Consider the following 27,844-nt stretch of genomic DNA (forward strand, 5'->3'; position numbering starts at 1 on the left):
ACACAAAGTAAAACTAATCACATGCACACATGTATTTATTCCAGTATCTTGATGCATATGGTGCATTAACTTTATTAGAAATTAAAACTGAAAAAAACTGACAAAATGAGATGTATCTTGATTACTTTATACATCTGCAGACATTCACGCTATGCACATGATGGCTGTGAATTTTCATGGGTCGTTTTTCCAGTCCCTTGAGGGCTGTTGTCTGTTTCCTTCAAGTTTACAAATTCCGTAATGAAATCCCAAAGGTTCCTTAAACACAACAAATGAATACGATAGATGAGAAAGAAAGTACCTTAAGCATAAAAGGAAATTTTTAAATAAACATCTATTTCGGCACATATTTACTCAAAGACACACGGCGAGACTTTGTAATCTTCCACTTTGATTCTAAAGGATTTTTTGTAGCATTTTGGCCTTGAGTGTAGCAAAGATTCTCCCTAACTAGGGGCCCAACCCCCTGCAGCATTTTCCAGACTACACACAGTGTGACAGCAGAAGCAGAATTCACCTTGAAGATCGTCATGTTTAAACCTTAGGTCCATTCGCTCTCGTGGCCAGAACTATGGAAGGAGCCTCCCCAGTTTGGTACTTTTAATTCCGTCTTCTTTTCCACTGAGGACACCCAATATGATCTAAGACCCGACAAAACCTGGATCCGCCCGTACGGTTCACTCAGCAACCATGCCAACACCTTTCTCTGGTGACTTTCTCTACGACGTAAACTGGAAAGTAGGGTGTTCTGTTTCATAGAGTCCTTTGCAGCTAAAGATGCCCTGGGGACACAGTGCTGGGCCATGAGATACGTGTGGATCCCTGGGAAGGGCCTTCCCCTCTCAATAAAACAGAAAAGCCTCATGATGAGAAGCTCCTTGGCCTTTGTCCCTTTCTTCCCCCTTTCTTCCTCCGTGGGACAGAGATTCATGCCTCTCGACAGGCATATTTAAAAAAAAATTTTAATGTTTATTCACTTTTGAAAGAGAGAGCATCAGTGGGGGAGGGACAGAGAGAGAGGGAGACACAGAATCTGAAGCAGGCTCTGGGCTCTGAGCTGTCAGCACAGAGCCCCACGCGGGACTCGAACTCACGGACCGCGAGATCGTGACCTGAGCCGAAGTCAGATGCTTAACCGACAGAGCCACCCAGGTTCCCCTGGAGACAGCCACATTGAGGAGGAAAACGATACTCAAGGGGAACAGAGAAGGAAGAGAGAAAGACACCAGTTCCCAATATTATCATTGAACCTAGGCGCCCTACAACTAAACGTCTTTTTTACTGTTTTTACAAATTAGTCTTTTCCATGCTTAAACCAGTAGTTTTCTGTTGCTCTCGGCCTTACCAAATCCTGAGATTTGAACTATAGGACCAACTGCAAGAAAATTAACCATAAAAGGCTAAACATGTAAAACAGATAATATAAATCAGACATTTCATTTTTAAATTAAAGTTGTCAGACCAATACCTATATAGGCTTCTTCAAAAATTTAATATCTCTAGGGGGCCTGGGGGAGCATCCAACGGTTGAGCATCCAACTTCGGCTCAGGTGATGATCTTGCAGTTTGTGAGTTCGAGCCCCACATTGGGCTCTGTGCTGACAGCTCAGAGCCTGGAGGCCGCTTCAGATTCTGTGTCTCCCCCTCTCTCTGCCCCTCCCCCGCTCATGCTCTGTCTCTGTCTCTCAATAAATAAATGTTTAAAAAAATTTTTTTTAATTTTTTTTTCAACGTTTTTTATTTTTTTGGGGGACAGAGAGAGACAGAGCATGAATGGGGGAGGGGCAGAGAGAGAGGGAGACACAGAATCGGAAACAGGCTCCAGGCTCTGAGCCGTCAGCCCAGAGCCCGATGCGGGGCTCGAACCCACGGACCGCGAGATCGTGACCTGGCTGAAGTCGGATGCTTAACCGACCGCGCCACCCAGGCGCCCCTAAAAAATTTTTTTAAATTTAATATCTCTAAAAGCTATATAATTTGAGAAAAGAAAGCCACCCCTAGTCACACATCTCCCCACTTTCCCGATCCTTGCCCATGAGAATTTAGTCTCAATTCTTCACTTCTTTCCAAATAATTTATTTCTATATTGCTAAACAATATATACTGACTGAGATTTAAATCTTGGGCTAAGCATTCTTTTATACGTGTGTGTGTGTGTGTGTGTGTATATATACATACATTTTTTAATGTTTATTTATTTTTGAAGGAGACAGAGACAGAGTATGAGTGGTGGGGGGTGGGCAGAGAGAGAGGGAGACACAGAATCCGAAGCAGGTTCCAAGCTCCAAGCTGTCAGCACAGAGCCTGACGCGGGGCTCGAACCCACGAACCATGAGATCGTGACCTGAGCCGAAGTCGAACGCTCAACCAACGGAGTTGGGCTAAGCATTCTTAAGCACAGGATGAAACATGTCTATTTAACACTCATGAATATAAACACTTCCAAAGTAGTGTTTAGTCTAATCTCGGTTTGAATGGATGGTTTTGAGAGTAGCATGAGATTGTCCCGCTTCTCCTATCATGACATCAATACTTACTGCTGCTCCCACTCACTTGTCTCATGCTTCTCTAGGTTCTGCTTCACATTGTTTTCAATAATCTACCAAGAATAAAAAATCATTGTTTCCGTATAATGGCATGGTATTGCTCATACATATCAACAAGAACATTGAACCAGAATGGAATACAATTTCCGGAATCAGGCATAACATACCATGTATCCCATATATAATACAGAGGAATATATATATATATATATCCTAGAAGTAGAACTATAACCACTTAAGCAGCAGATTCTTAGTACGAATTTTGGAGGGCTAGCCTGAAAGTCATTAGAGGAGCCAGTTCTCTACATTCCTTGTCACCACGTAAACTCATTACAGTTCATTGTTAGGTGTGGAAGGGTTAGAGGAACGGTCAATTCTGATTGGTATATCCAACTATTCAAAAAGGTTGTTTATTTTTTTCACTAACACATTAGGTTACACCTGTCCGGTTTTAAACTACTGTCTACATACTGAGATATTCCTAGCATTACAGAAATTATCGTTTAGAAAGATAATGCATATATTCTTATTTTGTATATGACACAATACAAGAAGCACACAGCACTAAGGGAAATATTTCTATTGAAAAACACTGATTCACATAAACTTACATGTATTTTCTTCTTTAAAATTCGATTTGCTGTTTCTAATTTTATAGCTTCAGTCTGAAGGAGAAATGGTTTTAAAAGTAAGATACTTGGTTAAGAATATATGTTAAATACTTTTCCCCACTTATGGAACAAAAATATGTAAATGATGTTATTCTAAGTTCAAAAGTAGCCAATAGCACATCATTTAAAAACATGAATAAACGAAGCGTGACTGGAAGGACAGGTAGTAAGACAGATCCTAGCCCTCTAGATCAAAAACGAGAGGACATAAGGGTTGATATTACAAAAACCTAGAGAATTTTAGGGAAATTCTAAAGCAGTTCCTCAATTTTCATAACTAATCACAGAATCTGTTAAAGTGGCTTGATACAATATAAAAATACAAATATCAATAAGTCACATATATACCAGCAATAACTGATTACAAACTGTAATGTAAAATGTTTTTAAAGTTTCCATTAACAATAGTAACAGATGCCATAAAGTCCCGAGAGCAAACATAAAAAATTAAGAGCCAATGCATAAAAATAAATTAAATATACGTAAAATGACCCTTGATGGGAGTGTGAATATTGTAAAGCTGTAACTTCTTCCCGAATTAATCTATAGGTTCGCTGTAAACACAACCAAAATACTGAGAGTATTATTACTGAAACTTGAAAAATATTTAATACTGTGAGTGAGAATATCCAAGATAATTGTGAGCAAAATAATGACGGGCAGAGGGTGTAAACATTTGCTCGTTCAGATTAGCAGTTACATCAGTGAACCTAGATAGTATATAATTAAAAACCTAAATTGAGCTTTCATCCCAATTCTACTGCTTTCTCACTGTGACCTCAATCAAGTTACTGAGTGTATCTGTGCTGTGGTTTCCTTATTTGAAAAAGAGGGTTAATAATGGCTTAGGGTTGTTGGAAATTATACGAAATAGTATTTTTTAAATGTTCACAGTAGTATCTGGCACACTGTAAATCCCTGGTGCATTTAGTTATTTTTTATTTTGGTTAGAAATGACATATTTCAGGGGCGCCTGGGTGGCTCAGTCGGTTAAGCGTCTGACTTCAGCTCAGGTCACGATCTCGTGGTTCGTGAGTTCGAGCCCCGCGAAGGGCTCTGTGTTGACAGCTCGGAGCCTGAAGCCTGCTTGGGTTCTGTGTCTCCTTCTCTCTGCCCCTCCCCCACTTGCAGTCTGCCTCTCTCTGTCTCTCAAAAATAAATAAATGTAAAAAAAAAGTTTTTTAAAAATAAATGACATATATCAAATCCAAAACCAGAAATGAATTATTTCATAAGAGAGTAAAAGCAATTCTATTGTAGCTTCTAGCATTTGATTTAAGGAGCAAAATATAAATAATAAATAGCTAAAGTAATATAAATTAGTGATATGGAACCCTTATACAGACTTTTCTATTTCCTAGATTCAATCCACTTCAAGAGGTTTTAATCATGAAGGAAAAATTTACATAATTTTACATTACATTTGTGATGTATCTTGTGACACATTTACATTATTACATGATTTAAAGCTATAACATATTTAAAGTTATATTATATAATTATATATACATTGCATAATATATAATACAATTTAATATAATATATTTAAAGTTATAATATATTTAAAACTATAACATATTATTTTCAATGTTTAAAAATTCGACTGTAAATTAGTGTTCATTCTCAGGACATTATGTCATTTAAAAAAGAATAGACTGTAGGGGTACCTGAGTGGCTTAGTCGGTTAACCCTCGACTTCGGTTAGGTCGTGATCTCATGTTCGTGGATTCGAACCCCGGGTCGGGCTCTGTGCTGACAGCTCAGAGCCTGGAGCCTGCTTTGGATTCTGTGTGTGTGTGTGTCTCTCTCTCTGCCCCTCCCCCCTCTCAAAATAAAGAAACAGAAAAAAAAAAAGGACTATAAACAAAATCACAGAAAGAAATCTGAACATACTATTTTAAAAGAAAGAGAGAGAGAAGTCAAAATAAGTTTAAACCACTACTAACTTCCTATACACTTTATAATTCTGCTTTTTAAAAAAATTTTAATGTTTATTTTTGAGAGAGAGAGAGAGAGAAAGAACATGAGTGGGAGGGGGCAGAGAGAGAGGGAGACACAGAATCTGAAGCAGCTCCAGGCTCTGAGCTGTCAGCACAGAGCCCGACGCGGGGCTTGAACTCATGAACCGCGAGATTGTGACCTGAGCCGAAGTCGGACATTCAACTGACTGAGCCACCCAGGCGTCCCTTTATAATTCTGCTTTTTAAAAAAAGATTGAAAAAATAGTGCTGGAAAAATCTATGTAATTATATAACCATGAGACAAAGAATAATCATATATCATTTATAAACTCTATAACAAAGTGGTAACATTGAGTCAGATATTGCACAAATTAATTAGGTTACAACATACAAAAAGTAGAGTACCATAACATTTCAAAACACAGACTACAATTTATATTATTCATCATTGGTTCGTCAAAATGGTTAGTAATAACTGTTAAAGACTACTTCTAGTATAGTAGACTTCCTTTTCCACGGCAGTAGTGAATTTCTATCTTCTAGCATAATTGTACAACTCACTGAAAATCTAACTATGAAGTTTCAGTGTGACACAATGAAAACTGTTAGGGCTTTGGAACCCCCAAAGTATTAAGCTCGAATCCCAGCTTTGCCACCTCTAACCTGTGTCACGTGGGGCAGGTAGTTCTGAACCCCTCTGAGCTTCAGCTCAAGCTACTTAGTACATATCGGATGACAATTGTCATCACCTTCATGACAAGCATCTTCTATACAAAATTGTTAAGAGACATCAATTGACCTGAAAGAGATCCACTTTGCACCTTACCAGAACTCTACATAATTTTCATCACCTTTATTTTTGTTGTTTTAGCTAGATCTCTTCATTATTCTAACCGTTTGCTACAAATGTTTTGCAATTAAAATATATTTGGACCCAACTGTCCATTATTTTTCACCCAATGGCCAAATGAAATTGCTTCAGGTGTTTGCCAACCTCTTCAGGCAAAAGAACAATGTAGACATTCAAATGAATAAACTACATACCTCTATGCTTTTAATCCTATTTTCAGTGATATGTGAAATTCCAGTATGAATCAGAGTCGTTTTAATTTCTCTTTCAAGAGCATGAATTTCATCCCATTTACTGAGTATTTCACACCTCTTCTTTTCAACCTTCTCAATAAGGGTAAGGTGATCCTCATCCATTACATTTTTCTTAGATGATTCTGAAAATATTTTTAAAAGCAAAGTATTACTGTGTTTAATATGTCGTCTCTTATGAATAGTATTATGCATTATTAACACTGGTGTATGTTATATACTGCCATATATAATGTGTGTATATATATATGTGTGTGTATAATATATATATAAAATATATAATGTGTATATATATATTATATATGTGTATATATATAATGTGTATAATGTGTATATATATGCATATATATGTTATATATATTATATATAATGTGTATATATATGCATATATATGTTATATATATTATATATAATGTGTATATATATAATATGTATAATGTGTGTATAATATATATATATTATATATACATAATGTGTGTATATATAATGTGTATGTGTATATATATATGTGTATAATATATATATTATATATTATATATAACGTGTATATATATGTGTATATATATGTGTGTATTATATATATATTATATATATATTACATATATATAAAGTGTGTATATATATATTGTGTATAATGTGTATAGTGTGTGTATATATATGTAATGCTAAAATATAATAATGTAAGTCAAGGTTCAAGCACATCAATAAAAATGATCTGATCCGAGAATGGGGACACGCCTCTTCTAATTCATTTATATTATCAAAAAGTATCTACTGAGTGCCCAATCTGAGCACCTAACACAGTGTGGGGAAGGTATGAGGACAACTCTGCAGAATCACGGCAAAGTCGATAACCAAATGATGAACAGGCGTTAGAGAGGCGGAAGGGGACGGGGAGACGGAGAGGGGGCGGAAGGGCAGATTTCAGCACATTTCAGTAAAAAGAAAGGTATGCAGTACTGTGGGGACTTTGAGGGCCAGGTGAGTGGCATCGGTAAATAACACTAGGAAGGAAGCAGGGGGAATTCCCGAAAAGGCCTTATAATCTATGTTGGGACATCAGTCGAAGCTGTGGAAGGCTTTTAGGCCGGGAGAAACACAACCACACAAAGGTCACTGTCTACAGCACCAAAAGTGGAAGAGAAAGAGCGAGGCTGGAACAGGAAAACCAGTCAGACAGCCACTGCCATCATTCAAACAAGATCAGATCAGGATGGTGCCTCTCGCCTAGAGAAGCGGAGAGATACAAAAATGATTTAAGGGACTGGAAACAAGGAGGGCTCACTGGATCTGAATGTAGAGGAAGAGGTAGATATCCAAGTAACCCCTAGGTTTCAGCTCTGCCACAGCTAGGGACAGATGCGGTGCGAAGGAAGTGAGTTCACTGCAGCAGAGAGGTAAGATTCCATGTTGGCCATTAACTCCAAGCTCTGCTGAGGTGGTTGATGGGGTGAGGAGGGAAAGATTTCTGCCACAGGTTTCCTGACTTGACCTCCATGTGTTTGGTGGTGTCATTCATTGAAACAGAGAGTTTAGTCTTGATGGTGTTGGGGCGAGGCACCTATGGGATACTCAAGTGGACACGTCCAGAGGGAAGTTGGATATACAAACCTGAAGCCAAAAAAGAGATCTGGGCTGGAAAGAGTTGGAATCAAAGATGTGTGTGTTGAACCAAAGACATGCCAAGGCTCCAACAGACATCAATATCTAAGGATTCAGAAAGGAGGTGGAGACATTGACAGTAACTCACTTGATTATACAGTACTTGAGTTACTAGAATGTAACTCATTAGAGGTAACTCACTAGAGCGGGAAGACAATTTTTTGAGAAAGAATGACTACCCCTTTCTGATAGAAAAAAAAAAAAGGCAAGTCGAAAGAGTGATAATGCTTACCTATACAAAATGAACAAGATGGAAACCACTGCCATCATTCAAACTTGCCAGATTTGGAGGAAGGGAAAACTCTGAAGGTGAGTTCTGAAATCTGGGGAATGAGCTAAACAGATGCATGAGGAACTAACCAAGCGGGTAGAAACAGCCATAGTTAAGCTTCTACCCACGAAGTCTGATCCCCACCTTAACCTAAGCTGAGCGTTTTAACCTGCAACAATTGACTGAGGGCACAGAAGTCAAAAGGGATGTGAAGTCACTAAAATGACCCAACTGTTACCCCTTTTCTACCTAAGGAGGAAGACTGAGGCACCAACATGGGGAAATTCCACAGGAAATGTATGGTTGGAGGAGAGGCTCCTGAATGAGAAAGCTTTGGGAAAAAAAGAAAAGGATGAACACAAGCCACAGATTTCTTCAATAGCACTGGAAAAGTGTCAGAAACAGCTAGAATCAAATATTTAGAAAAGCTTACTTCAGTTTTAGAAATTAGTAACATCCTCTTGCTTATTTTTTTATATCTTTCATTTTAGCCTGTTAGCAATTGACAATAAAGCCCTTAGATTTAAAAGAAAAATGGGACAAACACCATATGATTCCACTCGTAAATGGAATCTTAAGAAGAAGGAGGAGAAGGAGAAGAAGAAACAAACACAAAGCAGAATCAGACCTATAACTACAGAGAAAAAACTGATGGTGGGCAGAGGGAAGGGGATGGAGGGATGGATAAAGGGGGTGAAGGGGAGAGGGAGGCATAGGGCTCCAGTTACGGAATGAGTAAGTCATGGGAATGAAAAGCAGAGCATAAGGAATGCAGTCAATGATACTATAACAGCAATGTACCGGGGCTCATGGTAGCCGTGCTCGCGGTGAGTGCAGAGCATATGCATAAACTTGTCAAATCACCAAGTTGTGCACCTGAAACTAATGTAAACATTGTGTGTCGATGCTACTCAAATTAAAATTAAGAAAAAAGGGAAATGGTGGGCTTGTGTTAGGAGACAGCAAGGAAACGGAAAATGGTGAGCTGGAGTTCCATCCATGACCCGTGTGTAAGAGGATCCCAAGAATAGGCAACGTGGATGCAGGAGAAGGATGGACCCCACCACGCTCCGAGCCCTGAGAAGGAGTCAGAAGACGAGCACTGAGCCAGCCCCACAAGAGACCCTCGGAGGATGGCCAGCAGGTAAATCACACGGGTGTTGCTCACAGGAAGAAAGAACTAGCAGAAGGAAGCAAGAGACTCCAGCAAGAACCTTTGAGGCCAAGGTCTTCTAAGAACTTAAAACAGGTCATATCTGTGAGTATATCCTAAAAGCTGCTGGGGGGGTGGTGGTTTAAAAGCTTAACCAACTGAGCCACCCAGGCGCCCCTCATTTGGTCAGTTTCTCGGGCTCTCGTCCAAATGTCTTGGTCAAAACTTGACGGAATTCTTTCTACAGGAGGTCTTGGCTTAATTCAGTGTTCTACTAAAAACCACAAAGATCTGAGAGAAGAACGAATTAGTGCACAGGTTGTATCTGGCTCCCGAGAAACACAATTACTTGCCCGACTCTTCCTTAGCTGATTGCAGCAACGTGCGTTCCACCTCTAGTTCACTTCTGAGTCTACAGGTTTGATAATAAAAAGAGAGTAAAATATCAGAACTCCGTTTGCACCGTTCTTCGTCTATTTTATGCCACAGGTCTTTTTTTAAAAAAATTGACAAATACCAAGTGATCTCAGTTTCTATCAAAAAAGGTGATTTTGCACATCGACGTAAGATGAGAGCCTACAGCCGTCAAATTAAATAAACAAAAGGATACTTTCTTACCAAGATTGCACAAGCCACTAGCTGAAGAAGCTGGAAAATAAATAAATGATCTCCCATAGGGTTTATGGATATTATTTTGTTACTTGAATTTTCTACGAAGCAGGGAAGCAAAGAAACCAGCGTTTACACTCTGAGACGAACCAGAGACGAGGGCCAGTGGAAGCCCGTCACTGCTGTTGGAAGGCACACCGCATGTCCCCTGTGCATTTCGATTTCCTCCCACAGATACAATTCACAAATTCCAGTACATTTACGCTAAAAGTAAAATGCGAGAAATTTTAGGAGCGCCTAGGTGGCTCAGTCAGTTAAGCGTCCAACTCTCGCTGTGGCTCAGGTCACAATCTTACAGTCTGTGGGATCAAGCCCCACATTGGGCTCTGTGCTGAGCCTGAAGCCTGCTTGGGATTCTCTGTCTCCCTCTCTCTCTATATCCCTCTCCCTCCCGGACTCTCTCCTTCTCTCTCAAAACAAATAAATAAACTTAAAAAACATTTTAAAAGAAGGAAATGAAAACAGTTGTAATTTCTTTGTATCCTCCCCCTGGTTCCAAAGGAAAAAACAAAAACAAAAACACGAACACAATAATTAAACTAAATCAACTGTATTATCTCTGATTTGGAGGGAAAAAGATGGGGGCGCTAATATGTACAGAAAGCCCCTGCGATTTGGTTACCAACATCACTACCACAAATGAGTCGATGCTGCCTGCCTACAAGAGGCCTAATGGTTAAATATTTCCACATACGTTAGCTCATTGCATCAGAGATTAAAAGAAATAGAAAGGTATTATGACCCCCAATGTTAAGAGATTGAGATTAAGTGAATTAATAATAATCTTAACAGTCTTTTCAGCATGTAGATCCAGAGCATTTAGTTTCTAGAAATGTTTAATGTATTACAGTTTCAAGTGTGATGTTCTGTCCCATTGATTTTTCTTCTTCTGAGACTTTAATTATGTACAATGGATCTTCTTTGCCTGTCTTCCATTTCAACCACTTTTTCTCTGACTTTCTTTTCTTATCTCATTTTCATTCTCTTGCTTGTTCTCCCGCTTTTCTCTAACGCTCTTTATTGTAGTGTCACTCAAGACTATTCCTGCTGGGAGCATCATAATTTAGTCTGGATCTATGACATAATCTTGACTTTTCCAACTAGCTTTTCCTCAGTGGCCAAACCTTGATTCACATCTTCCTTTTTATTGCCATCCATTGCTGTGCTTATTGTTTACATTACTGACTCCAGATCGTTTTCATATCCAGAAACGCTCTTCAGGGAATATTTAAGTGTGGAGCGTTGTGGCAGTTTCCTTCTCCGACTTTTTGTTGTCGGCTGGCTGAGATTTTCATCAACTAAATTGCTTGGGCCCCCATTTTCTGTTCTCTCTTGAAGCCATTTGTACAGACAGAGATCACTTGCACCTCTGCACTGTGGTGGGCAGGGCTAGTGGTTCGGGGAGTGTGTGAGGTACGGGTTTCTAAATCCCCCTCCTCTGCTTCTTTTTCTCTTCAATGCACAGCTTTAAAGGATGCCGATCACTTCCTTTTAAACCTGTTCCCACCATATCATCATTTCGGAATTGGCTCTTTGCTTCCACACTCACTCCAAAGTCCTCTCCTTCTAAGTCAGTGCTCTGAGAGATCAACCAGTAACCTCTGTTATTATCTGTATTATTTAGGGAAGCTGCTCTCTCTCCCTCCCTCCTTCTCTCTCTTCCTCTCCCTCTATCTCTCCCTTCTGCCCCTCCCTTTCTTCCCCCACCCCCTATCCTTGTCTCTCTCTCCCTTTCCCTCTGCCTCCCTCCATTTCTCTCCTCACCCCTCTCTCTTTCTCTCCCTCCCTTTCAAGCCTCACCCCTCTGCCAGCAGAAGAGATATAATAAAGATTAGAGTAGAAATAAACAATATAGAATAAAAAAAAAACAGAGAACAGATCAATGAAACTAAGAGGTGGTTTCTTTGAAAAAAATAAACAAAATTGATAACCGGCTAGACTTCTCAAAAAGAAGAGATAGGGGATAAATAGATAAAATCACGAATGAAATTGGACTTACCACAACCAACCCTTCCAAAATACAAACAATTATCAGAGAATACGATGAAAAATTCTATGCCAGCAAACTGGACAACCTGGAAGAATTGGACAAACTCGTAGACACCCACACGCTGCCAAAACTCAAGTGGGAAGAAAGAGAAAACTTGGACAGACCCACAACTAGTGAAGAAATTGAATCAGTTATCAAAAATCTCCCAACAAATAAGAGTCCTGGGCCAGATGGCTTCCCAGGGGAATTCTACCAGACATTTAAAGCAGAGTTAATACCGATCTTTCTCAAGCTGTTCCAAAAAATAGAAACGGAAGGAAAGCTTCTGCACTCATTCTATGAAGCCAGCATTCCCTTGATTCCCAAACCAGACAGAGACTCCACAAAAAAGGAGAAGTACAGGCCAATTTCCCTGATGAAGAGGGATGCAAAAATGCAGCCCCTCCTGGGCTGCAGGGCTGGTACAGTATTTGCAAATCATTGTGATATATCACATTAATAAAATAAAAAATAAATAAAATAAAATAAAATAATAAATAAAAAGAAAGGATAAGAACCATATGATCCTGTCAATAGATGTAGAAAAAGTATTTGACAAAATACAGCAACTTTTCTTCACAAAAAACCCTCAAGAAAGTTGGGACAGAAGGAACATACTTAAACATCATAAAAGCCATATATGAAAAACCCACAGCTAACATAATGCTCAATGAAAACTGAGAGCTTTCCCCCTGAGATGAGATCAGGAACATGACAGGGATGTCCACTCTCACCACTGTTGTTTAACATAGTGTTGGAAGTCCTAGCCTCAGCAATCATACAACAAAATGAAATAAAAGGCATCAAAGCTGGCAAAGACGAAGTCAAACTTGCACTTTTCATAGACGACGTGATACTCTACATGGAAAACCCAAAAGATTCCACAAAAAAGCTGCTAGAACTGATATGCGAATTCAGCAGAGTCACAGGGCACAAAACCAATGTACAGAAATCAGTTGGCATTCCTATACAACAATAATGAAGCAAGAGAAAGATAAATCGAGAAATCTATCCCATTTGCAATTGCACCAAGAACCATAAAATACCTAGGAATAAACCTAACCAAAGAGGTAAAAGATATGTATGCCAAAAACTATAGAAAACGTATGAAGTAAATTGAAGAAGACACAAATAAATGGAAAAACATTCCATGCTCATGCATTGGAAGAATGGATATTGTTAAAATGTCAATACTACCCAAAGCAATCTACACATTCAATGCAATCCCGATCAAAATTGCACTGGCATTCTTCTCAAAGCTAGAACAAACAATCCTAAAATTTGTATGGAACCACAAAAGACCCTGAATAGCCAAAGTGATGTTGAAAAAAAAAAACCAAAGCGGGAGGCATCACAATCCCAGACTTTAGCCTCTACTACAAAGCTGTAACCATCAAGATGGTATGGTATTTGCACAAAAACAGACACACAGACCAGTGGAATAGAAAAGAGAACCCAGAATGTACCCACAAACGTATGGCCAACTAATCTTTGACAAAGCAGGAAAGAGTATCCAATGGAAAAAAGACAGTCTCTTTAGCAAATGGTGCTGGGAGAACTGGACAGCAACACGCAGAAGAATGAAACTAGACCACTTTCTTACACCATTCACAAAAATAAATTCAAAATGGATGAAAGACTTAAATGTGAGACAAGAAACCATCAAAACCCTAAAGGAGAAAATAGGCAACAGCCTCCTTGACTTCAGCCGCAGCAATTTCCTGCTCGACACGTCTCCAAAGGCAAGGGAATTAAAAGCAAAAATGGACTATTGGGACCTCATCAAGATAAAAAGCTTCTGCACTGCAAAGGAAACCATCAACAAAACTAAAAGGCAACCGACGGAATGGGAAAAGATATTCGCAAATGACATATCGGATAAAGGGTTACTCTCCAAAATCTATAAAGAACTTACCAAACTCCACACCCAAAAAACAAAACAAATAATCCAGTGAAGAAATGGGCAAAAGACATGAATAGACACTTCTGGAAAGAAGACATCCAGATGGCCAACCCACACATGAAAAGATGCTCAACATCACTCATCATCAGGGAAATACAAATCAAAGCCACGACGAGATATCACCTCACACCAGTCAGAGTGGCTAAAATGAACAAATCAGGAGACTCTAGATGCTGGCGAGGATATGGAGAAACGGAACCCTCCCGCACTGTTGGTGGGAGTGCAAACTGGTGCAGCCGCTCTGGAAAACAGTGTGGAGGGTCCTCAAAAAATTAAAACTAGAACTACCCTACAACCCAGCAACAATGCTACTAGGAATTTACCCAAGCGATACAGGAGTGCTGACTCATAGGGGCACATATACCCCAATATTTATAGCAGCACTTTCAACAATAGCCAAATTATGGAAAGAGCCCAAATGTCCATCAATGGATGAATGGATAAAGAAGATATGGTTTATATATACAATGGAATACTACTTGGCAATAAGGAAGAACGAAATCCCGCCATGTGCAGCAATGTGGATGGAACTGGAGGGTATTATGCTGAGTGAAATAAGTCAGGCAGAGAAAGACAGATACCACATGTTTTCACTCATGTGGAATCTGAGAAACTTAATAGAAGACCATGGGGGAGGGGAAGGGGGGAAAACAATAGTTTCAAACGGAGAGGGAGGGAGGTAAACCATCAGAGACTCTTAAATCCAGAGAACAAACTGAGGGTTGATGGGAGAGTGGGGGAAGGGAAAATGGGTGATGGGCATTAAGGAGGGCACCTGTTGGGATGAGCACTGGGTGTTGTATGGAAGCCATGAACCACGGGAATCTACCCCCAAAACCAAGAGCACACTTTACGCACCGTAGGTCAGCCAATTTGACAATAAATTATATTTAAAAAAATTATATTTTAAATTATATTTTAAAAAGACCTAAGTCAATGGAATGGCATCCCAGGATCACAGCTTGGAAGGCGCAATGTGGTCAAGGTGATGATACCCTCCCAGGCCATCTACCAATCAATTCAATCCCTACCAAAGTCCCAAAGGCCATTTCAGCAGAAATGAAAAGGACGTATCTTTAATACAAAGTCTGCAAAAGGGGGCGCCTTCGTGGCTCAGTCATTTCAGTGTCCAACTTCTGCTCAGGTCAATATCTCGTGGTTCATGAGTTCGAGCACCACATCCGGTGCATTGCTGTCAGCACAGAGCCCGCTTCAGATCCTCTGTCCTCCTCTCTCTCTGCCCCTTCCCCACTTGCTCTCTCAAAAACAAATCAACATTGAAAAAAAAAAAAACACCTCACTCCCCTCTCTCTCCTCCTTCCTCCTACCCCCTTTCTTTTTCTCCCCATCCCTCTATCCTTCTCTCTCCCTTTCCCTCTCTCTCCCTCCCACTCTCTCTTCACCTCTCTCCTTCTCTCTCTCACTGGTCTTGGAACATGTTATGTTTTCTACCAGTTGCATTGTTCTCCCTTCCCCCATTGCCCTTTCTGTCACAAAGGTTTGTAGAAAGACCGTAGATAACGATTCACTGCCGTTTGATGTGCCTTTTTCCATTTTCAGGTATTCTGAAGTCTAGATGCTTTTTGTCTTCTAGTTACACTGAAGGCACCGTTTCATTTTTTGGTTTTTGTTTTGTTTGGTTTGGTTTGGTTTGGTTTGGTTTGGTTTTTGTTTCCTGTTTTGTTTTCTTGAGTGTGCTGGCTTTGCTTCAATCTTTTTTTTTTTAACCCTCTACAAAACATGCGCCCTATCCAATTGTTATTTCATCTGGAAGACTATACAGAAAGGTCGAAAGATGTTTTTAAGTTAAGAGAAAATAATAGCCCATTCACGAAAGGTGTCTTGACTTTGCAGCCGGGTCATCTACCAGTAGGTCCCCAGGAGACCACCATGGAAGACGAGATTCCCTCGGAAGCCATCCCAAACCACCCTCCCCCATACAAACGCTGGGTTTGGTTGAATTTCCCAGTCACAGATGTGATGGCTTGGGAAAGGGGCCAGATGACAGGCACACTGTTAGCGAAGGCAACACATCTCACCCAACAATGCAGGAAAAAATGTAAATACACGCTTGTCACGTGGTTTTAATACATTGCACAATAGTATAATCCCAACGTAAATCAAATCAGACTGTCAACCCTCACTTGTCATTATGCTCCAGGGCAGCCTTGGTGGCCGTCACAATCGCCCTCAGCTCCTCCCTGGCCTGGTTGACATCTGCTGTCTTCACGGACCTCTTCTCCAGCCCCTTGGCATTAGCCAGCAGAGTCTAGGAGGACAAGGCCGTAACGGATGAGACGCACACAGGAAGGAATATTACAGTGTATTCAAGATATTTTGAGTCAAAATAGAAATTCTAGGTAAAACAGGTAAATAGAGAGGAAAATATGGGAGGGGGGATAACTCGTCATGTAAAGATCTGGACAAAATATTGTTTTAAAATTTATGAAGGCTTTATTTTATGAAGACATTTAAAAAGTGGTGGGGTTTCACCACAGGATGTGGAGACACAAAGATCCCTGCCTCTTTAGGTGATGGGCTGCCACATTTCCAGAAACAGAAAGAAAGAGGTGATGCCCTGTTGGCCAGGGAACTTTTCATGCTGGTGTCTGACTGAAATTAGCGCACATATGTTCATCTGGACTCAACGTGAAAAACCCAAGGAACAGGGTAGGCCGCCAACCGGAGCCTTTGCTTGTTCCTCTCAAACAAAAGCTTACTTTTCTGGGGCGCCTGGGTGGCTCAGCGAGTTAAGCATCTGACTCTTGGTTTTAGCTCAAGTCATGATCTCACAGTTCGTGAGAGGGAGCCCCGCGTCGGGCTCCGTGCCCCGACAGTGCGGATCCTACTTGGGATTCTCTCTCCCCCTCTCTCGGCCACTTCCCCACTCATGCTGCTCACTCGCTCGCTCTCTCTCAAAATAAATAAACTTTTAAAAAAAGGCTGTCTCTCCCTCTTCCTCTGCCCCTAAGATGAGGTAAGATAAAGTAAAATAGGGGCGCCTGGGTGGCGCAGTCGGTTAAGCGTCCGACTTCAGCCAGGTCACGATCTCGCGGTCCGTGAGTTCGAGCCCCGCGTCGGGCTCTGGGCTGATGGCTCAGAGCCTGGAGCCTGTTTCCGATTCTGTGTCTCCCTCTCTCTCTGCCCCTCCCCCGTTCATGCTCTGTCTCTCTCTGTCCCAAAAAAATAAATAAACGTTGAAAAAAAAAAAAAAAGATAAAGTAAAATAAGACAAAATAAAATTAAAATAAAATAATAAAATAATTACAGATGAAAAGAAAAGATTTAAGGAGTAAATCAGAACTGACCTCCTGTAAGGCTGTGATGTTTTTCAAATACAAGGCAACTGTACTTCCCAATTTATAAGACAGAATTCTTAAACTTTATTGAACTCAAAAAGTCAAAAGTAGTTTTAGTAATGCTACATCCTCTTAGTTTTTGTGAACGAGGGAGTTGATCTCGCAGTCTATTTTCCTTACTAGAACATCCACAGGCACGACCTCAGCCTGGAGGGGACACCTGGGGGCTGTCAGCAGTTAGGCGAGGACACCATGCACTTATACGTGCTGCATTATAGCTGTCACAATACACTTTTTTTTTAAGTTCATTTATTTATTTTAAGAGAGAGAGAATCCCAAGCAGGCTCCGTGCGTCAGCACGAACCCCAAGATCATGACCCGAGACGAGACGAAGAGTCGGATGCTTAACCAACTGAGCCACCCAGGGGCCCCCGCTGCAACACACTCGCCATGCTTTCCCTACGTGCTGTCTGGTAATTCCTGACATGGCACCATCTATGTTCCCAGACTGTTTCTATGTGGTTACTTCAGTGGTTTGGGAACAGAGATTTGTGTCAGTATATGTCCCGCTCTGATCTCTGCTCCCTATGTCTGTGTCCAGGTCCAAACTCCCCTCTTCTTATAAGGACACCAGTCGCTGGATTAGGACCCACCCTAAGGACCTCACCCTAACTTAATTATACTTGCACAGACCCTAGTTCCCAGTAAGGTCACACTCACAGCCCCCCGGGTGGACACGATGTTTTGGAGGACACTATTCAGCCCAGCACAGTTGCCTCATGGGAAAAGATGTATAATCTAGAAGGCCATTGCTAAGCATCAATGAGATAAGGACCACACACACACACACACACACACACACACACAAGCTATGGTAGCCAATGTACAATAAAGAACAGCTTAAAGTTGGAAATGCTGCTTTGAGATATTTATGGGGCATTTTCTTAGTTTTATATTGCTGTCATAACAAATACCCACAAAATTATTGGCCTAATACAAACTCCTCATCTCTGTCCTGTGGGGCAGAAGTCTGGTTGGTTCTGCTGGGCCCTGCTGGGGTCTCTCTGGGCAGAACTCTCGGTACCAGCTGGGCTCCCTTCCTTTCTGAAGGCTCTGGGGCGGACTGTCCTCCAGGATCACTCAGGTTGTCGGGCAGGGCCCACTTCGTTGCAGTTGTAGGACTTGAGGTCCTGTCCCTGTCGCCTGTCAGCTCCTGGACACCTCTCCCCAGGGCCCCACCTGGCCCCCCACCCCCATCCCAGAGCCCCCAGTGGCCACAGAATCCTTCCATCACAGGGAATCTCTCCGACTCCCCTTCTGGCCCCACCCAGGGAAGCAGACATAGGCCTCAGCTTGTAGGGGTCCGTGGGATTAGATTGGGCCCCCTAGGTAATTCAAGATAGTTTCCCTATCTTTAGGTCTGTAATCTGCCTGCCCCAGACACCTAAGTGTCAACATCCAATGGGATTATACCTGGACACAGGTATAATCTGGAACTCCCAGGAAGTATCTGGGTGCCATAGACAGAGCTGGGGATCATCAGTATAAAGGTGAGCAAATATATCGTACAACCAGAGAAAGAGGGAGAAAAGGGCAAGTGCTGAGTGAAACAGCCATGGGAGGACAGGGTTAATGAGCCAGAGAGATCCCTGAGAACTGGTGGCCAGAGACATTGGCACAACACGAGCAACGTGTATGCCCCTCCTCCACCCCACCGCTGGTGCTCACTGCGAGCAGAAGGTGAAGTCCTTACCCACAAGGCCCTCAGCTGGTCTCCAGCTTTTCTACTATGGAAGCAGATGGGGCCTCTTGGATTCTGAATGTTTTCTCCTGCCCGTGAAATATGAAAGAATGAAGAAACAGGCTCTATTTAGGCACTTGCATGATCATTCGTTACCTTATACTGTGATGCGGTCTGGGACCGCAGGAGTATTGCCATGTAGAGTTCGTATTCATCCTATACCAAAAAAAAAAAAAAAAAAAAAAATCCATTGAAAAAGTGTTTAACACTACTATGTAAGTTTCTTTGCATGTATAAATAATACGGAAGTTAAGGATGTCAGTCTAGATCATTTCAAAAATATAAAATGTTCCTTCAACATATTAACCAATACGCACAATAAAGTGTATAAAATCTCGCCAACCTGGAAGTAGGTCTGAATGTTAACTATGGACCACATCAGAAGAGTATCATCAAATACTCTGACACGCACACACAGCACGTGATCTCCTGCCATATGGGTGCTCTGGGGACTTGGGTCCTGCCGACCCGCCAGAGATGGGCTCCCTAGGGATGGGGACATTCTCTGGAGAACAGGCCACTGTATTCCTGCTTTTAAGTATCCTCGTCTTTAGGATTTGGATAAGAGAAAGATGTGTAAGAAACCCCGTTTCAACTTGCTTTTGATATGAAGCTCAACGTTCATCATGAAATCACAACAAACTTATAATTCCATAAGAATTTATATAAACTTATTATGCATAATTATAAATGTTTATATGTTATATATATATATACAACTTGTAAAAGTCTATAAATAATTGGGAAGCTTTAGAGGGAAAGAAAATGGGCTTAAGGAGTGAGCTAGCTGGTTGTTTATTCACATGTCCCACTGGTGATTTGCATGGCCATAAGCACATTACTTTGAGTCTGTGAGTCACTTTCCGTCTCTGTAAAATGGAAGCCATGATACTTGGCAGGAATTCTGTGAGAACAGCAATCCTGTGCACAGAATGTCATGTATGGCTCTCAACTGTTATGTGACAAATATACACTTATTATTACCTTAACTTCTTTCAAGATATCCCCAAATATCAAAGAACTATTGCAAATATCTTCAAAGACTTTTCCATAGACCTGCAGTCTGTTGAACTGTTGGGAGTCACATACACACACGTTTTGGAGCTCCTGGTGGAGAAACAGAACCAGACATTTCACGATGTCTTAATTTTCCTTTCCAAAGAGTTTCTCAGGGGGAGGAATGAGAATTTCCATGGGGTTTTCTATCAGCGGGTCCAGCTCATACCAGCCCAGAGCTGGGTCTGGGCAGAGCCAGGTGGCCAACCGAGGAGCCTGAGGATGTCTGTTTGCCTGATTGTCCAAGGCGTGTTTGTCTTTGTTTTCTTCATTCACCTCCTTGCACCCTGTATTTAAGGACTCACTGCACCCACAGGGTCCTTCTCTTTCCATTAGTCCTCTCAGCCAAACAGGTTTGGTTACTTCTCAGGCACACTGCTACTTCCTCTCTTCCCGTAGTCTCTCTCTTGCATCACATGCCCGGTCACTGTGCACGACTCACGGCCCCTGGGAGTTCACTAAAGCACCTCCCATCACACTAATTATCTTCCACAGACATGAGTGACTCCGGGCAGAATCTACCTCTGTCACCTGACTGTACCCCCGCCTCACTCTGCCCTCAGTGCTTTCATAGCAAGTTAGGCAAACCTTTCCTCAGATGCATCTGCTATCCATGAACATTGTATATCACAGTTGCCGGGCAGCGTCTGATGCTCTCCCTATGAAATCACCTCCAACTGATTAAGTTTCTGGATTTAGCCTTCTTCTACTTCTCCCCGTGGTGATTTACCTCGTGTCAGATGTTCCCAGCCGCTGGTGGATATCCTACATCCTACCCGGAAATGTAAATGAGGTGTCTGAATGCGGACGTCCACCCACAACATTTGGACACCCGGAACTCCCGCAGTGTGCCCATGCGACTGCAAGGTCAACCTCCTTACCTGTTCCAACTTCTTCTCATGCCGTGTCGCTGCCTGCCTCCCAGTGAAGTCGTTCTTCCGGAGATGGTGCTTCGCAAGAACTTCTTTTTGGAAACGCAAGAACTTCCTGTACTTGTCTGTCTTCGTCAGGCCGGCTAAGTACGAGCTGATGTACTGATACTCATCCTTACGTCGGGGAGGCATCACGCACTGACGGCTGGACTCCACCGCTCTGTACTTGAGAACCTTCATCTCTGGCAACCTCAGCTCTTCTCTCCTCCGCCGCTCGGGAGAACCCTCTCTCCTCGGAGACTTCCTTTGAATGAAATCCTCTTCTGCAGTGTGGGAACTATGCTCCGCGGGGTTCAAATACCTGAACAGCGGTGCGTTCTGTGCCTCATTGGGCCCCAGAGCTGTATTGATGGTAAAATAAGCCAGAGCGTCTTTCATCTTGGTGATCTCCTTATCGGATTTTCCGATCGGCTTTTCCACCTGGAAGATCTTTTCCCCTTTTGGTCTATTGGCGTTGGGCCAGTGATACAGGACGGTCTCAGGAGGCCTGTAGAGCTTATTGGGATTCAAGTGCCCAGAGGTGTAAAGATAGACATCCTCTCTGTGATCTTTCTGAAGCTTGTTCAGAAGTGTCCTTAGATTACATAAAGTCTGAACACCTGGCACCTCACAGTGTTTCCACCGCAGGTAAACTGGTCAGGAAAGATAATGAGAAATAAACTGGTCAGCAAAGATAATTAAGTCGGAGGTTCCACAATAAGACAATAAGACCGCTGTGCGTATCTGCTGGGCTGCTACCTCCCAGTCCCAGAGGAGGAGCTGACAGACACGAGAGGAAACAGCACGCAGGCCAGGCCTGCTGCAAACGGGGGGCTGCTAGGTGCACATGATGTGCAGGTCTGATCAGAGAGCCCAGGGCCCCGCAGGGGCGCACCCGGCTGGCTCAGTTGGTAGAGCGTAAGACTCTCGATCTTGGGGTGGGAGGTTTTAGTCCTATGTTGGGTGTGGAGATTACTTCAAAATAAAGTAAGACAGAGAGGGAGAGAAAGAGAGGAAAGAAAGAAAGAAAGAAAGAAAGAAAGAAAGAAAGAAAGAAAGAAAGAAAGAAAGAAAGAAAAGAAGGAAGGAGGAAAGGAAGAGAGAGAGAAAGAAAGGAGGGAGGGAGGAAGGGAGAAGGGGGGGAGAAAGGGAGAAAGAAGGAAAGAAAGAAAGAAACCAGGGCCCTACAAAGCCAAGAAGAAGGAGGATGGGGCTTTCGATTCAGCAGAGGGTTTCTTACAATGTTAGCAAAGGTTCTGAAAGGGAAGTTTAACGGCATAATTAGAATTCATAATGATGATGCTCAGAGACACCCAACGTAGGAAATAAACACAGGTGTTTTCTCTCTCGATACTGAAATGTCTCAGCGTCCCTGACCAAACCCCCAGGGACTGACAAGTCCGTCACCCCTTCTGCTCCCATCCCCGCTTGTAGAAGCTAAGGAGCCACGGAGTAAACCCCGTGGGAGAGCTGACGGGGACCCCAGCTCCTTCCACAAAGGGCCCAGCTTCTCCTATGTCCCCGTGGTGGGGTGCCACGTGGGCACATGGTCCAGGACATAAAACTGGAAAAACCTGGCTGTTTGAATCAGACTCCTAACCACGTGAGCTCTAAATGCTTACATAATCTCTCTGAATCATAATTTCTTCCTCTGAAAGATCAGGATAATCATCCTACTCAAAAGGGTTGATTGACAGCTAAATGGAATCGCTTTTGGCAAAGAAGCACACGGCCTAGAACAGACACTCCATGAACGGTATCTATTTTCAGGAAAGGACCACAGCACAGGGAACACCTTGCCAAATGCTTCTGGTAGAACCAGAGTTGACCCAGACTTCAACTCGAGGAAAGGAGATTTCGGCCACGCGCCGTGAGGGCCCCGGAGCCACGAGCATACGGCATAACTTTCCAGAGAACCCCGGAGGAGTAGCTGACCAGATCTGCGGTCCCACACGTCAACCTGGGCTGGGGAGGGCGCTGGCAACAGAGCCCTTGAGGGCCCACCCTGAACACCCCCCATCCAAGCGTTGCCCACATCCGTGACCCTGGGCCCCACGATGACTCCATCTGTGACTAGTTTCGTCCCCATGCTGTAAAAGGGAAGCAGAAGGACTTATGTGACCCACTCGGGTCCAGACACCTCTCGAGGCAGGTAGCGTGTTGGGTGGGCCTCACCTAATCACACGAAGATGGTCATAGAGGAGGGGTCAGAGGTCGGGGGGCATGAGGAGAACTGATCCCTGAATACAGCATTTGTACCAAACTGTTGGATCAGCTCTCTTATCCCACAAGTGCCTGGGCTCCAGGGGAGGGCTTTCTGGGACCCGTGCCACATCCAAACCCTGACCGGTCCACGTCCAGAAGCAGTGACAATAAATCAGGACACAGTATTTCCTGTGTTTTCACCTGTGAAAAGTAAGAAAGGCCCAGAGAACATGAAGAACCGGGGTAACTTCTGTTACCATATAACAAATTACTACAAACAGCAGCTTCAAACCCGTGTTTAGCTCAAGGTTATGTGGGTCCGGACTTCGGCCTGAAGGGGTTGGATTCTCCACTGGGGATATCACAACACAGATATCAAAATGTGGGCCTGGCTGAGCTCTTGGAAGCCTTGGAAGTGGGGTGGGGAACCTGCTTGCAGCCTTATTCCTATTGTTGAGCGAATTGAGTTCTCGCGACGGTAGGACCGAGGTCCCCACTTCCTCGTTGGCTGTTGGTGGGGGTCACGCTCAGCTCCTAGTGGCTGCCCTCGTTCTAAAAATATGACTTCCTTTTCCACATTTATTCATGAAGCAAAACAGTTAACTCTTGGTCTCTTTCTGAGACCCTTCATCCTTCATCCCTGAACCCCCTTCACATACTTCTCATGCTCCCCGACCTCTGACCCCTCCACTATGACCAGCTTTGTGTGATTAGATCAGGCCCACCCAACATGCTACCTGTCTTGAGGTCTCTGGTGCCGTGGGATACAGCACGATCGCAGAGCACTCCGTCCCCCTGTTCAAAGGCTTGGGGACTATGCCAAGTGTCCACGAGAGGTCAGGCAAACTTGAGCCATTCCAGAATTCTACCCACCTCGGGGATACTGCCAAGCCCAGACCACAGTCTCCCCTTCTCCCTGTTGGTTAGCTTCTTACTTCAAAGAAACCACTCATAAAATGTTAAAATATCAACAGAACATTTTTTCAAGACAGATGATCATACGTAATCAAAGGCATCAACACTTAAAGAAGGTGCTAAAACCACATCGTATTTGTTGGGCTTCTCCAGAGGACAGAACCAAAAGGGTGTAGAGAGAGAGAATATATAGAGATTTCTTCTAAGGAATCGGCTCACGTGATTATGCTACAAACCCACCTCATGCCCAAGGCGTTCTGCTGGAGAATTCCCTCTTGCTCTGGGGAGGGTCAGTGTTTATTCGAGTAAGGCCTTCGACAGCAGACGAGGCCCGCCCACATTTCAGAGAGCAATCTGCTCTACTCAAAGTCTACTGAGATAAATGTTACCTTCATCCAACAAACATCCTCAGCAGAGACATCCAGAATGAAATTTGACCAAACCATCTGGGCACCGTGGCCTAGCTGCGCTGAGAACTAAAATTCCCCATCACCCACATGATACCAACTCTCTTTGGAAAGCAGGAGAAAGAGGCATTTCTGGTGTTGTGCTATCCTGTCGATTTTATTTCCCAGGAGGCTTTGGAACCACCGGAAAATTAGCAAAATCATTCTCCTCAGAGCGGCCAGAGCAGAGGCCCAGGGCCGCGGGGAACCGGCCAAGCCAGGCTGGGTGCTTGAACTCCTGAAAGAATCTACAGGGGGAAGCCTCCATCTGTGCAGATACTCGGGTTGGTTTTGCCCCCTCCGGCATTTTAATCGCCTGTCGGGGGTCTACAACGCTTCTCGAGATCGTAATCCCTCTCTCCTGAACTCCGCACACGGCCTCGTCCTGTCCTCGTTCACTCTCTGCCACCAACCGTCACACGCTTCCGGGGCGATTTCGACAGTTCCTCCAGGGAAGAAACTGTGTTTTTATTAACATCAGCCGCGTCAGAAAGAGACCAAGAGTTAAATATAAAATTTTACTCCGCACCACACCGTGCTCTCTCCCTCAGAGGATTCCGCACCAGGAATCATGTTCGTTTTGTTTTGTTTAAGTTTATTTATTTATTTTGGGGGGGAGGGAGGGAGAGTCCCCAGCAGGCTCCACACTGCTCGCCTGGAGCCTGACATCGGGCCCGAACCCATGAACTGTGACATCATCGCCTGAGCTGAAATCAAGAGCCAGACACTTAACTGACTGAGCCCCCCAGGCGCCCCCATCCCACCGGGAATCCCAAAGTCCAGTAGGAATGAGCTATGAGTACCCGCGACAGGGAGACCGTGGGAGCGTCTATAGTGCGGTAGTGAGAAGCGGGAAAGCACCTCACCTTAATTATCCCGAAATCGCTGGGCCCGGAAGGCGGATTCGTGAGCCCACCTCCCATTTCTATGCTCCTAACAAAGGGACTTTGCAGAATTAAAGTTATGCCCTTAAAATAGGGTTTCCTGACTTACCTGGGGGGGCGCGATCTAATCCCATGGGCCCCTAACAGCACAGAACCTTCCCTGGCTGGGGCCAGAAGGGGAGTCGGAGAGATTCCCTGTGATGGAAGGATTCCGTGGCCACTGGGGGCTCTGGGATTAGGGGTGGGGGGCCAGGTGGGGCCCTGGGGAGAGGCGTCCAGGAGCTGACAGGCGACAGGGACAGGACCTCAAGCCCTACAACCGCAACGAAGTGGGTCCTGCCCGACCACCTGAGTGATCCTGGAGGACAGTCCGCCCCAGAGCCTTCAGAAAGGAAGGGAGCCCAGCTGGTACCGAGAGTTCTGCCCAGAGAGACCCCAGCAGGGCCCAGCAGAACCAACCAGACTTCTGCCCCACAGGACAGAGATGCGGAGTTTGGTTTGCTTTGTGTCACTACATCTGTGGTCATCCGTTACAGCAGCAGCAGAAAACGAACGAATACAGCAAGGGGAGTGCAGGCTACGCGGTATCCAGGACTGGACAGGCCAGTTGGTGATGACGGTCAGGGGAAGGCTTGCGGCCAGTGGGAGGGGTGGGAAAACCACCCAAGAGACTTGACAATTCGGGAGAGCCAGCACTGCGGGGAGAGGGGATGGGTGGCCACCCCTGAACACCATCGCCCCCTCCCTGGAACCCCCCACCCCAGGGTCCCCCACCCCCTAGATCCCAAAAGGAAGAACGCAGTGATGCCTCCCAAAGTCAGGGAGAAGCTTCAGTTCCTTTTATTATTATTAATTAGTTAATTCATTCAGCAGCACAAGCTGGGAAGGGGCAGAAATGGAGGGAGGGAGGGGGAGAAAAAGAGAGAGAGGGAGAGAGAGAGGGAGAGAGAGAGAGAGAGAGCCAAGCCACCTCCTCGCTGTCAGCACAGAGCCTGACTCCGGGGCTCAATCCCACCAACCTTGAGATCGAGATCGTGACCTGAGCCAAAAAGCAAGAGTCCGAGGCGAAACTGACTGAGCCCCCAGGCGCCCAGAGGCTTCAGTTTCTTTACCTACGTGTTAAACAAAAAAAAACAACCTCAAAAGCCTGGGACGCTGTAAATGTCTAACCACCGCCTGCGGCACAGCCTGTGCGAGGCCTCGGCCCTTACTTTTTTGCATTTCACCCGATCTCCTGGTGTGGGGCCGGCCTGGCAACGAATTTCTCCTCCTCCTTTTCACTGTACAGAATATGCACTTATTAAGAAATACCAAAACAAAAAACAAAAAAAAAAAAGGACGCGCTGGTGTATTTCCCACCACCGCGTGGCACGTTTTGCACACACCACGCAGCCGCCCCGTGACTGGAACCTTCTCGGGCAGTGCCGGGGTGGGGGGGGGGGGGGCGGCGCTTAGGGACCACGCACACAGACACTGCAAGGCCAGCGTGAGTGACCACGTCTGGGAGCCCCCGCCACCCCAAGGAGCCCCGCAGACACCGCGGGGGCGCGCGCAGAAACGCGTATTCCGCGCCAGGCCGTCTGAACAATCGGCCACCGTCCGTGGCGGGCAACGGACCTCTCGGTGCGCGGGCACAAAGGGACTCTGAAAGGGCTGAAACAGCGCACCTGGAAATCCATTCAGACCACGTGCCCGGGGACTGGAGATTATCATGGGCCATTATCGTGCAGAGTCTTTATTAAAAAAAAGGGGGGGACGGGGGTGGTGGAGAGGTTTCGCGAACACAGCTCGTCGAGTCATTGCACGGGGAACAGAAGAAAGGGTCCGAAACCACGGGAAACCACCTGGCGGGGCGGCCCGCCTGCGGTCTGCGGCTGCCCAGCGAGGCCCCGCAGGACGCGGCGCCGCGGGACGGGCCCCGAAGCGGGGCCCTTTACAAAGGGCGCTCCCAACGGCTTCTAGAAATCCCGCCCTCACCCCTCCTCCCGCCGGGGGACGCACACGAGCACGTGCCCACACGCACGCTCGAGTGCACACACGCACGTGCGCGCACACGACCTTGTTCCTTTGAACGTGACCCTGAGCTGTTCCGGGGAGGCACCGCATCCCCCGCCCCCCTCCGCACGCAGTCCCAAACCCGGGTGACCCGGCGGCCGAGGCGCAGCCGCCAGAAGCGGTTTCATTCGTCACACCAGGCTCAGGGCAGCCGGGGCCTGGACGATCACACCGCGAACGGACGTCAGGCGGCGCCCACGGCGCGCTCGGGGCGCACTTACACTCGGGCTCTGACTCCCGGGCCAT

At 44.5% G+C, this 27,844-nt stretch overlaps 1 protein-coding gene across 1 annotated transcript; it reads right to left on the reverse strand.

Moving 5' to 3' along the window:
- Nucleotides 1-149: 149 nt before the first annotated feature.
- On the reverse strand, nt 150-27,844 carry CUNH6orf118 (chromosome unknown C6orf118 homolog). Its single transcript, XM_047093137.1, has 10 exons — nt 27,820-27,844; nt 21,064-21,746; nt 20,111-20,233; nt 19,223-19,282; nt 16,171-16,295; nt 9,719-9,777; nt 6,223-6,404; nt 3,158-3,211; nt 2,538-2,599; nt 150-258 (listed from the first exon to the last, which is right to left on the reverse strand). The coding sequence occupies exons 1-10, from the start codon at nt 27,842-27,844 to the stop codon at nt 150-152; spliced, it is 1,482 nt and encodes a 493-aa protein (XP_046949093.1).

This window comes from Lynx rufus, unplaced genomic scaffold (genome assembly GCF_022079265.1).
Source record: "Lynx rufus isolate CCGP_SWC_20201006 ecotype Redwood Valley unplaced genomic scaffold, mLynRuf1.p SCAF_32, whole genome shotgun sequence".
In the NCBI taxonomy this organism is placed as follows: Eukaryota; Metazoa; Chordata; class Mammalia; order Carnivora; family Felidae; genus Lynx; species Lynx rufus.

Excerpts from the sequence above, each read along its gene's own strand:
- CUNH6orf118 (XM_047093137.1), bottom strand. The coding sequence starts at position 27,844 with ATGGCCCGGGAGTCAGAGCCCGAGT. Across the intron at positions 21,747-27,819 it reads CCGGGAGTCAGAGCCCGAGT|TTTACCTGCGGTGGAAACAC; the intron begins GTAAGTGCGCCC and ends TTTCCTGACCAG. Across the intron at positions 3,212-6,222 it reads ATAGGATTAAAAGCATAGAG|ACTGAAGCTATAAAATTAGA; the intron begins GTATGTAGTTTA and ends TTTCTCCTTCAG.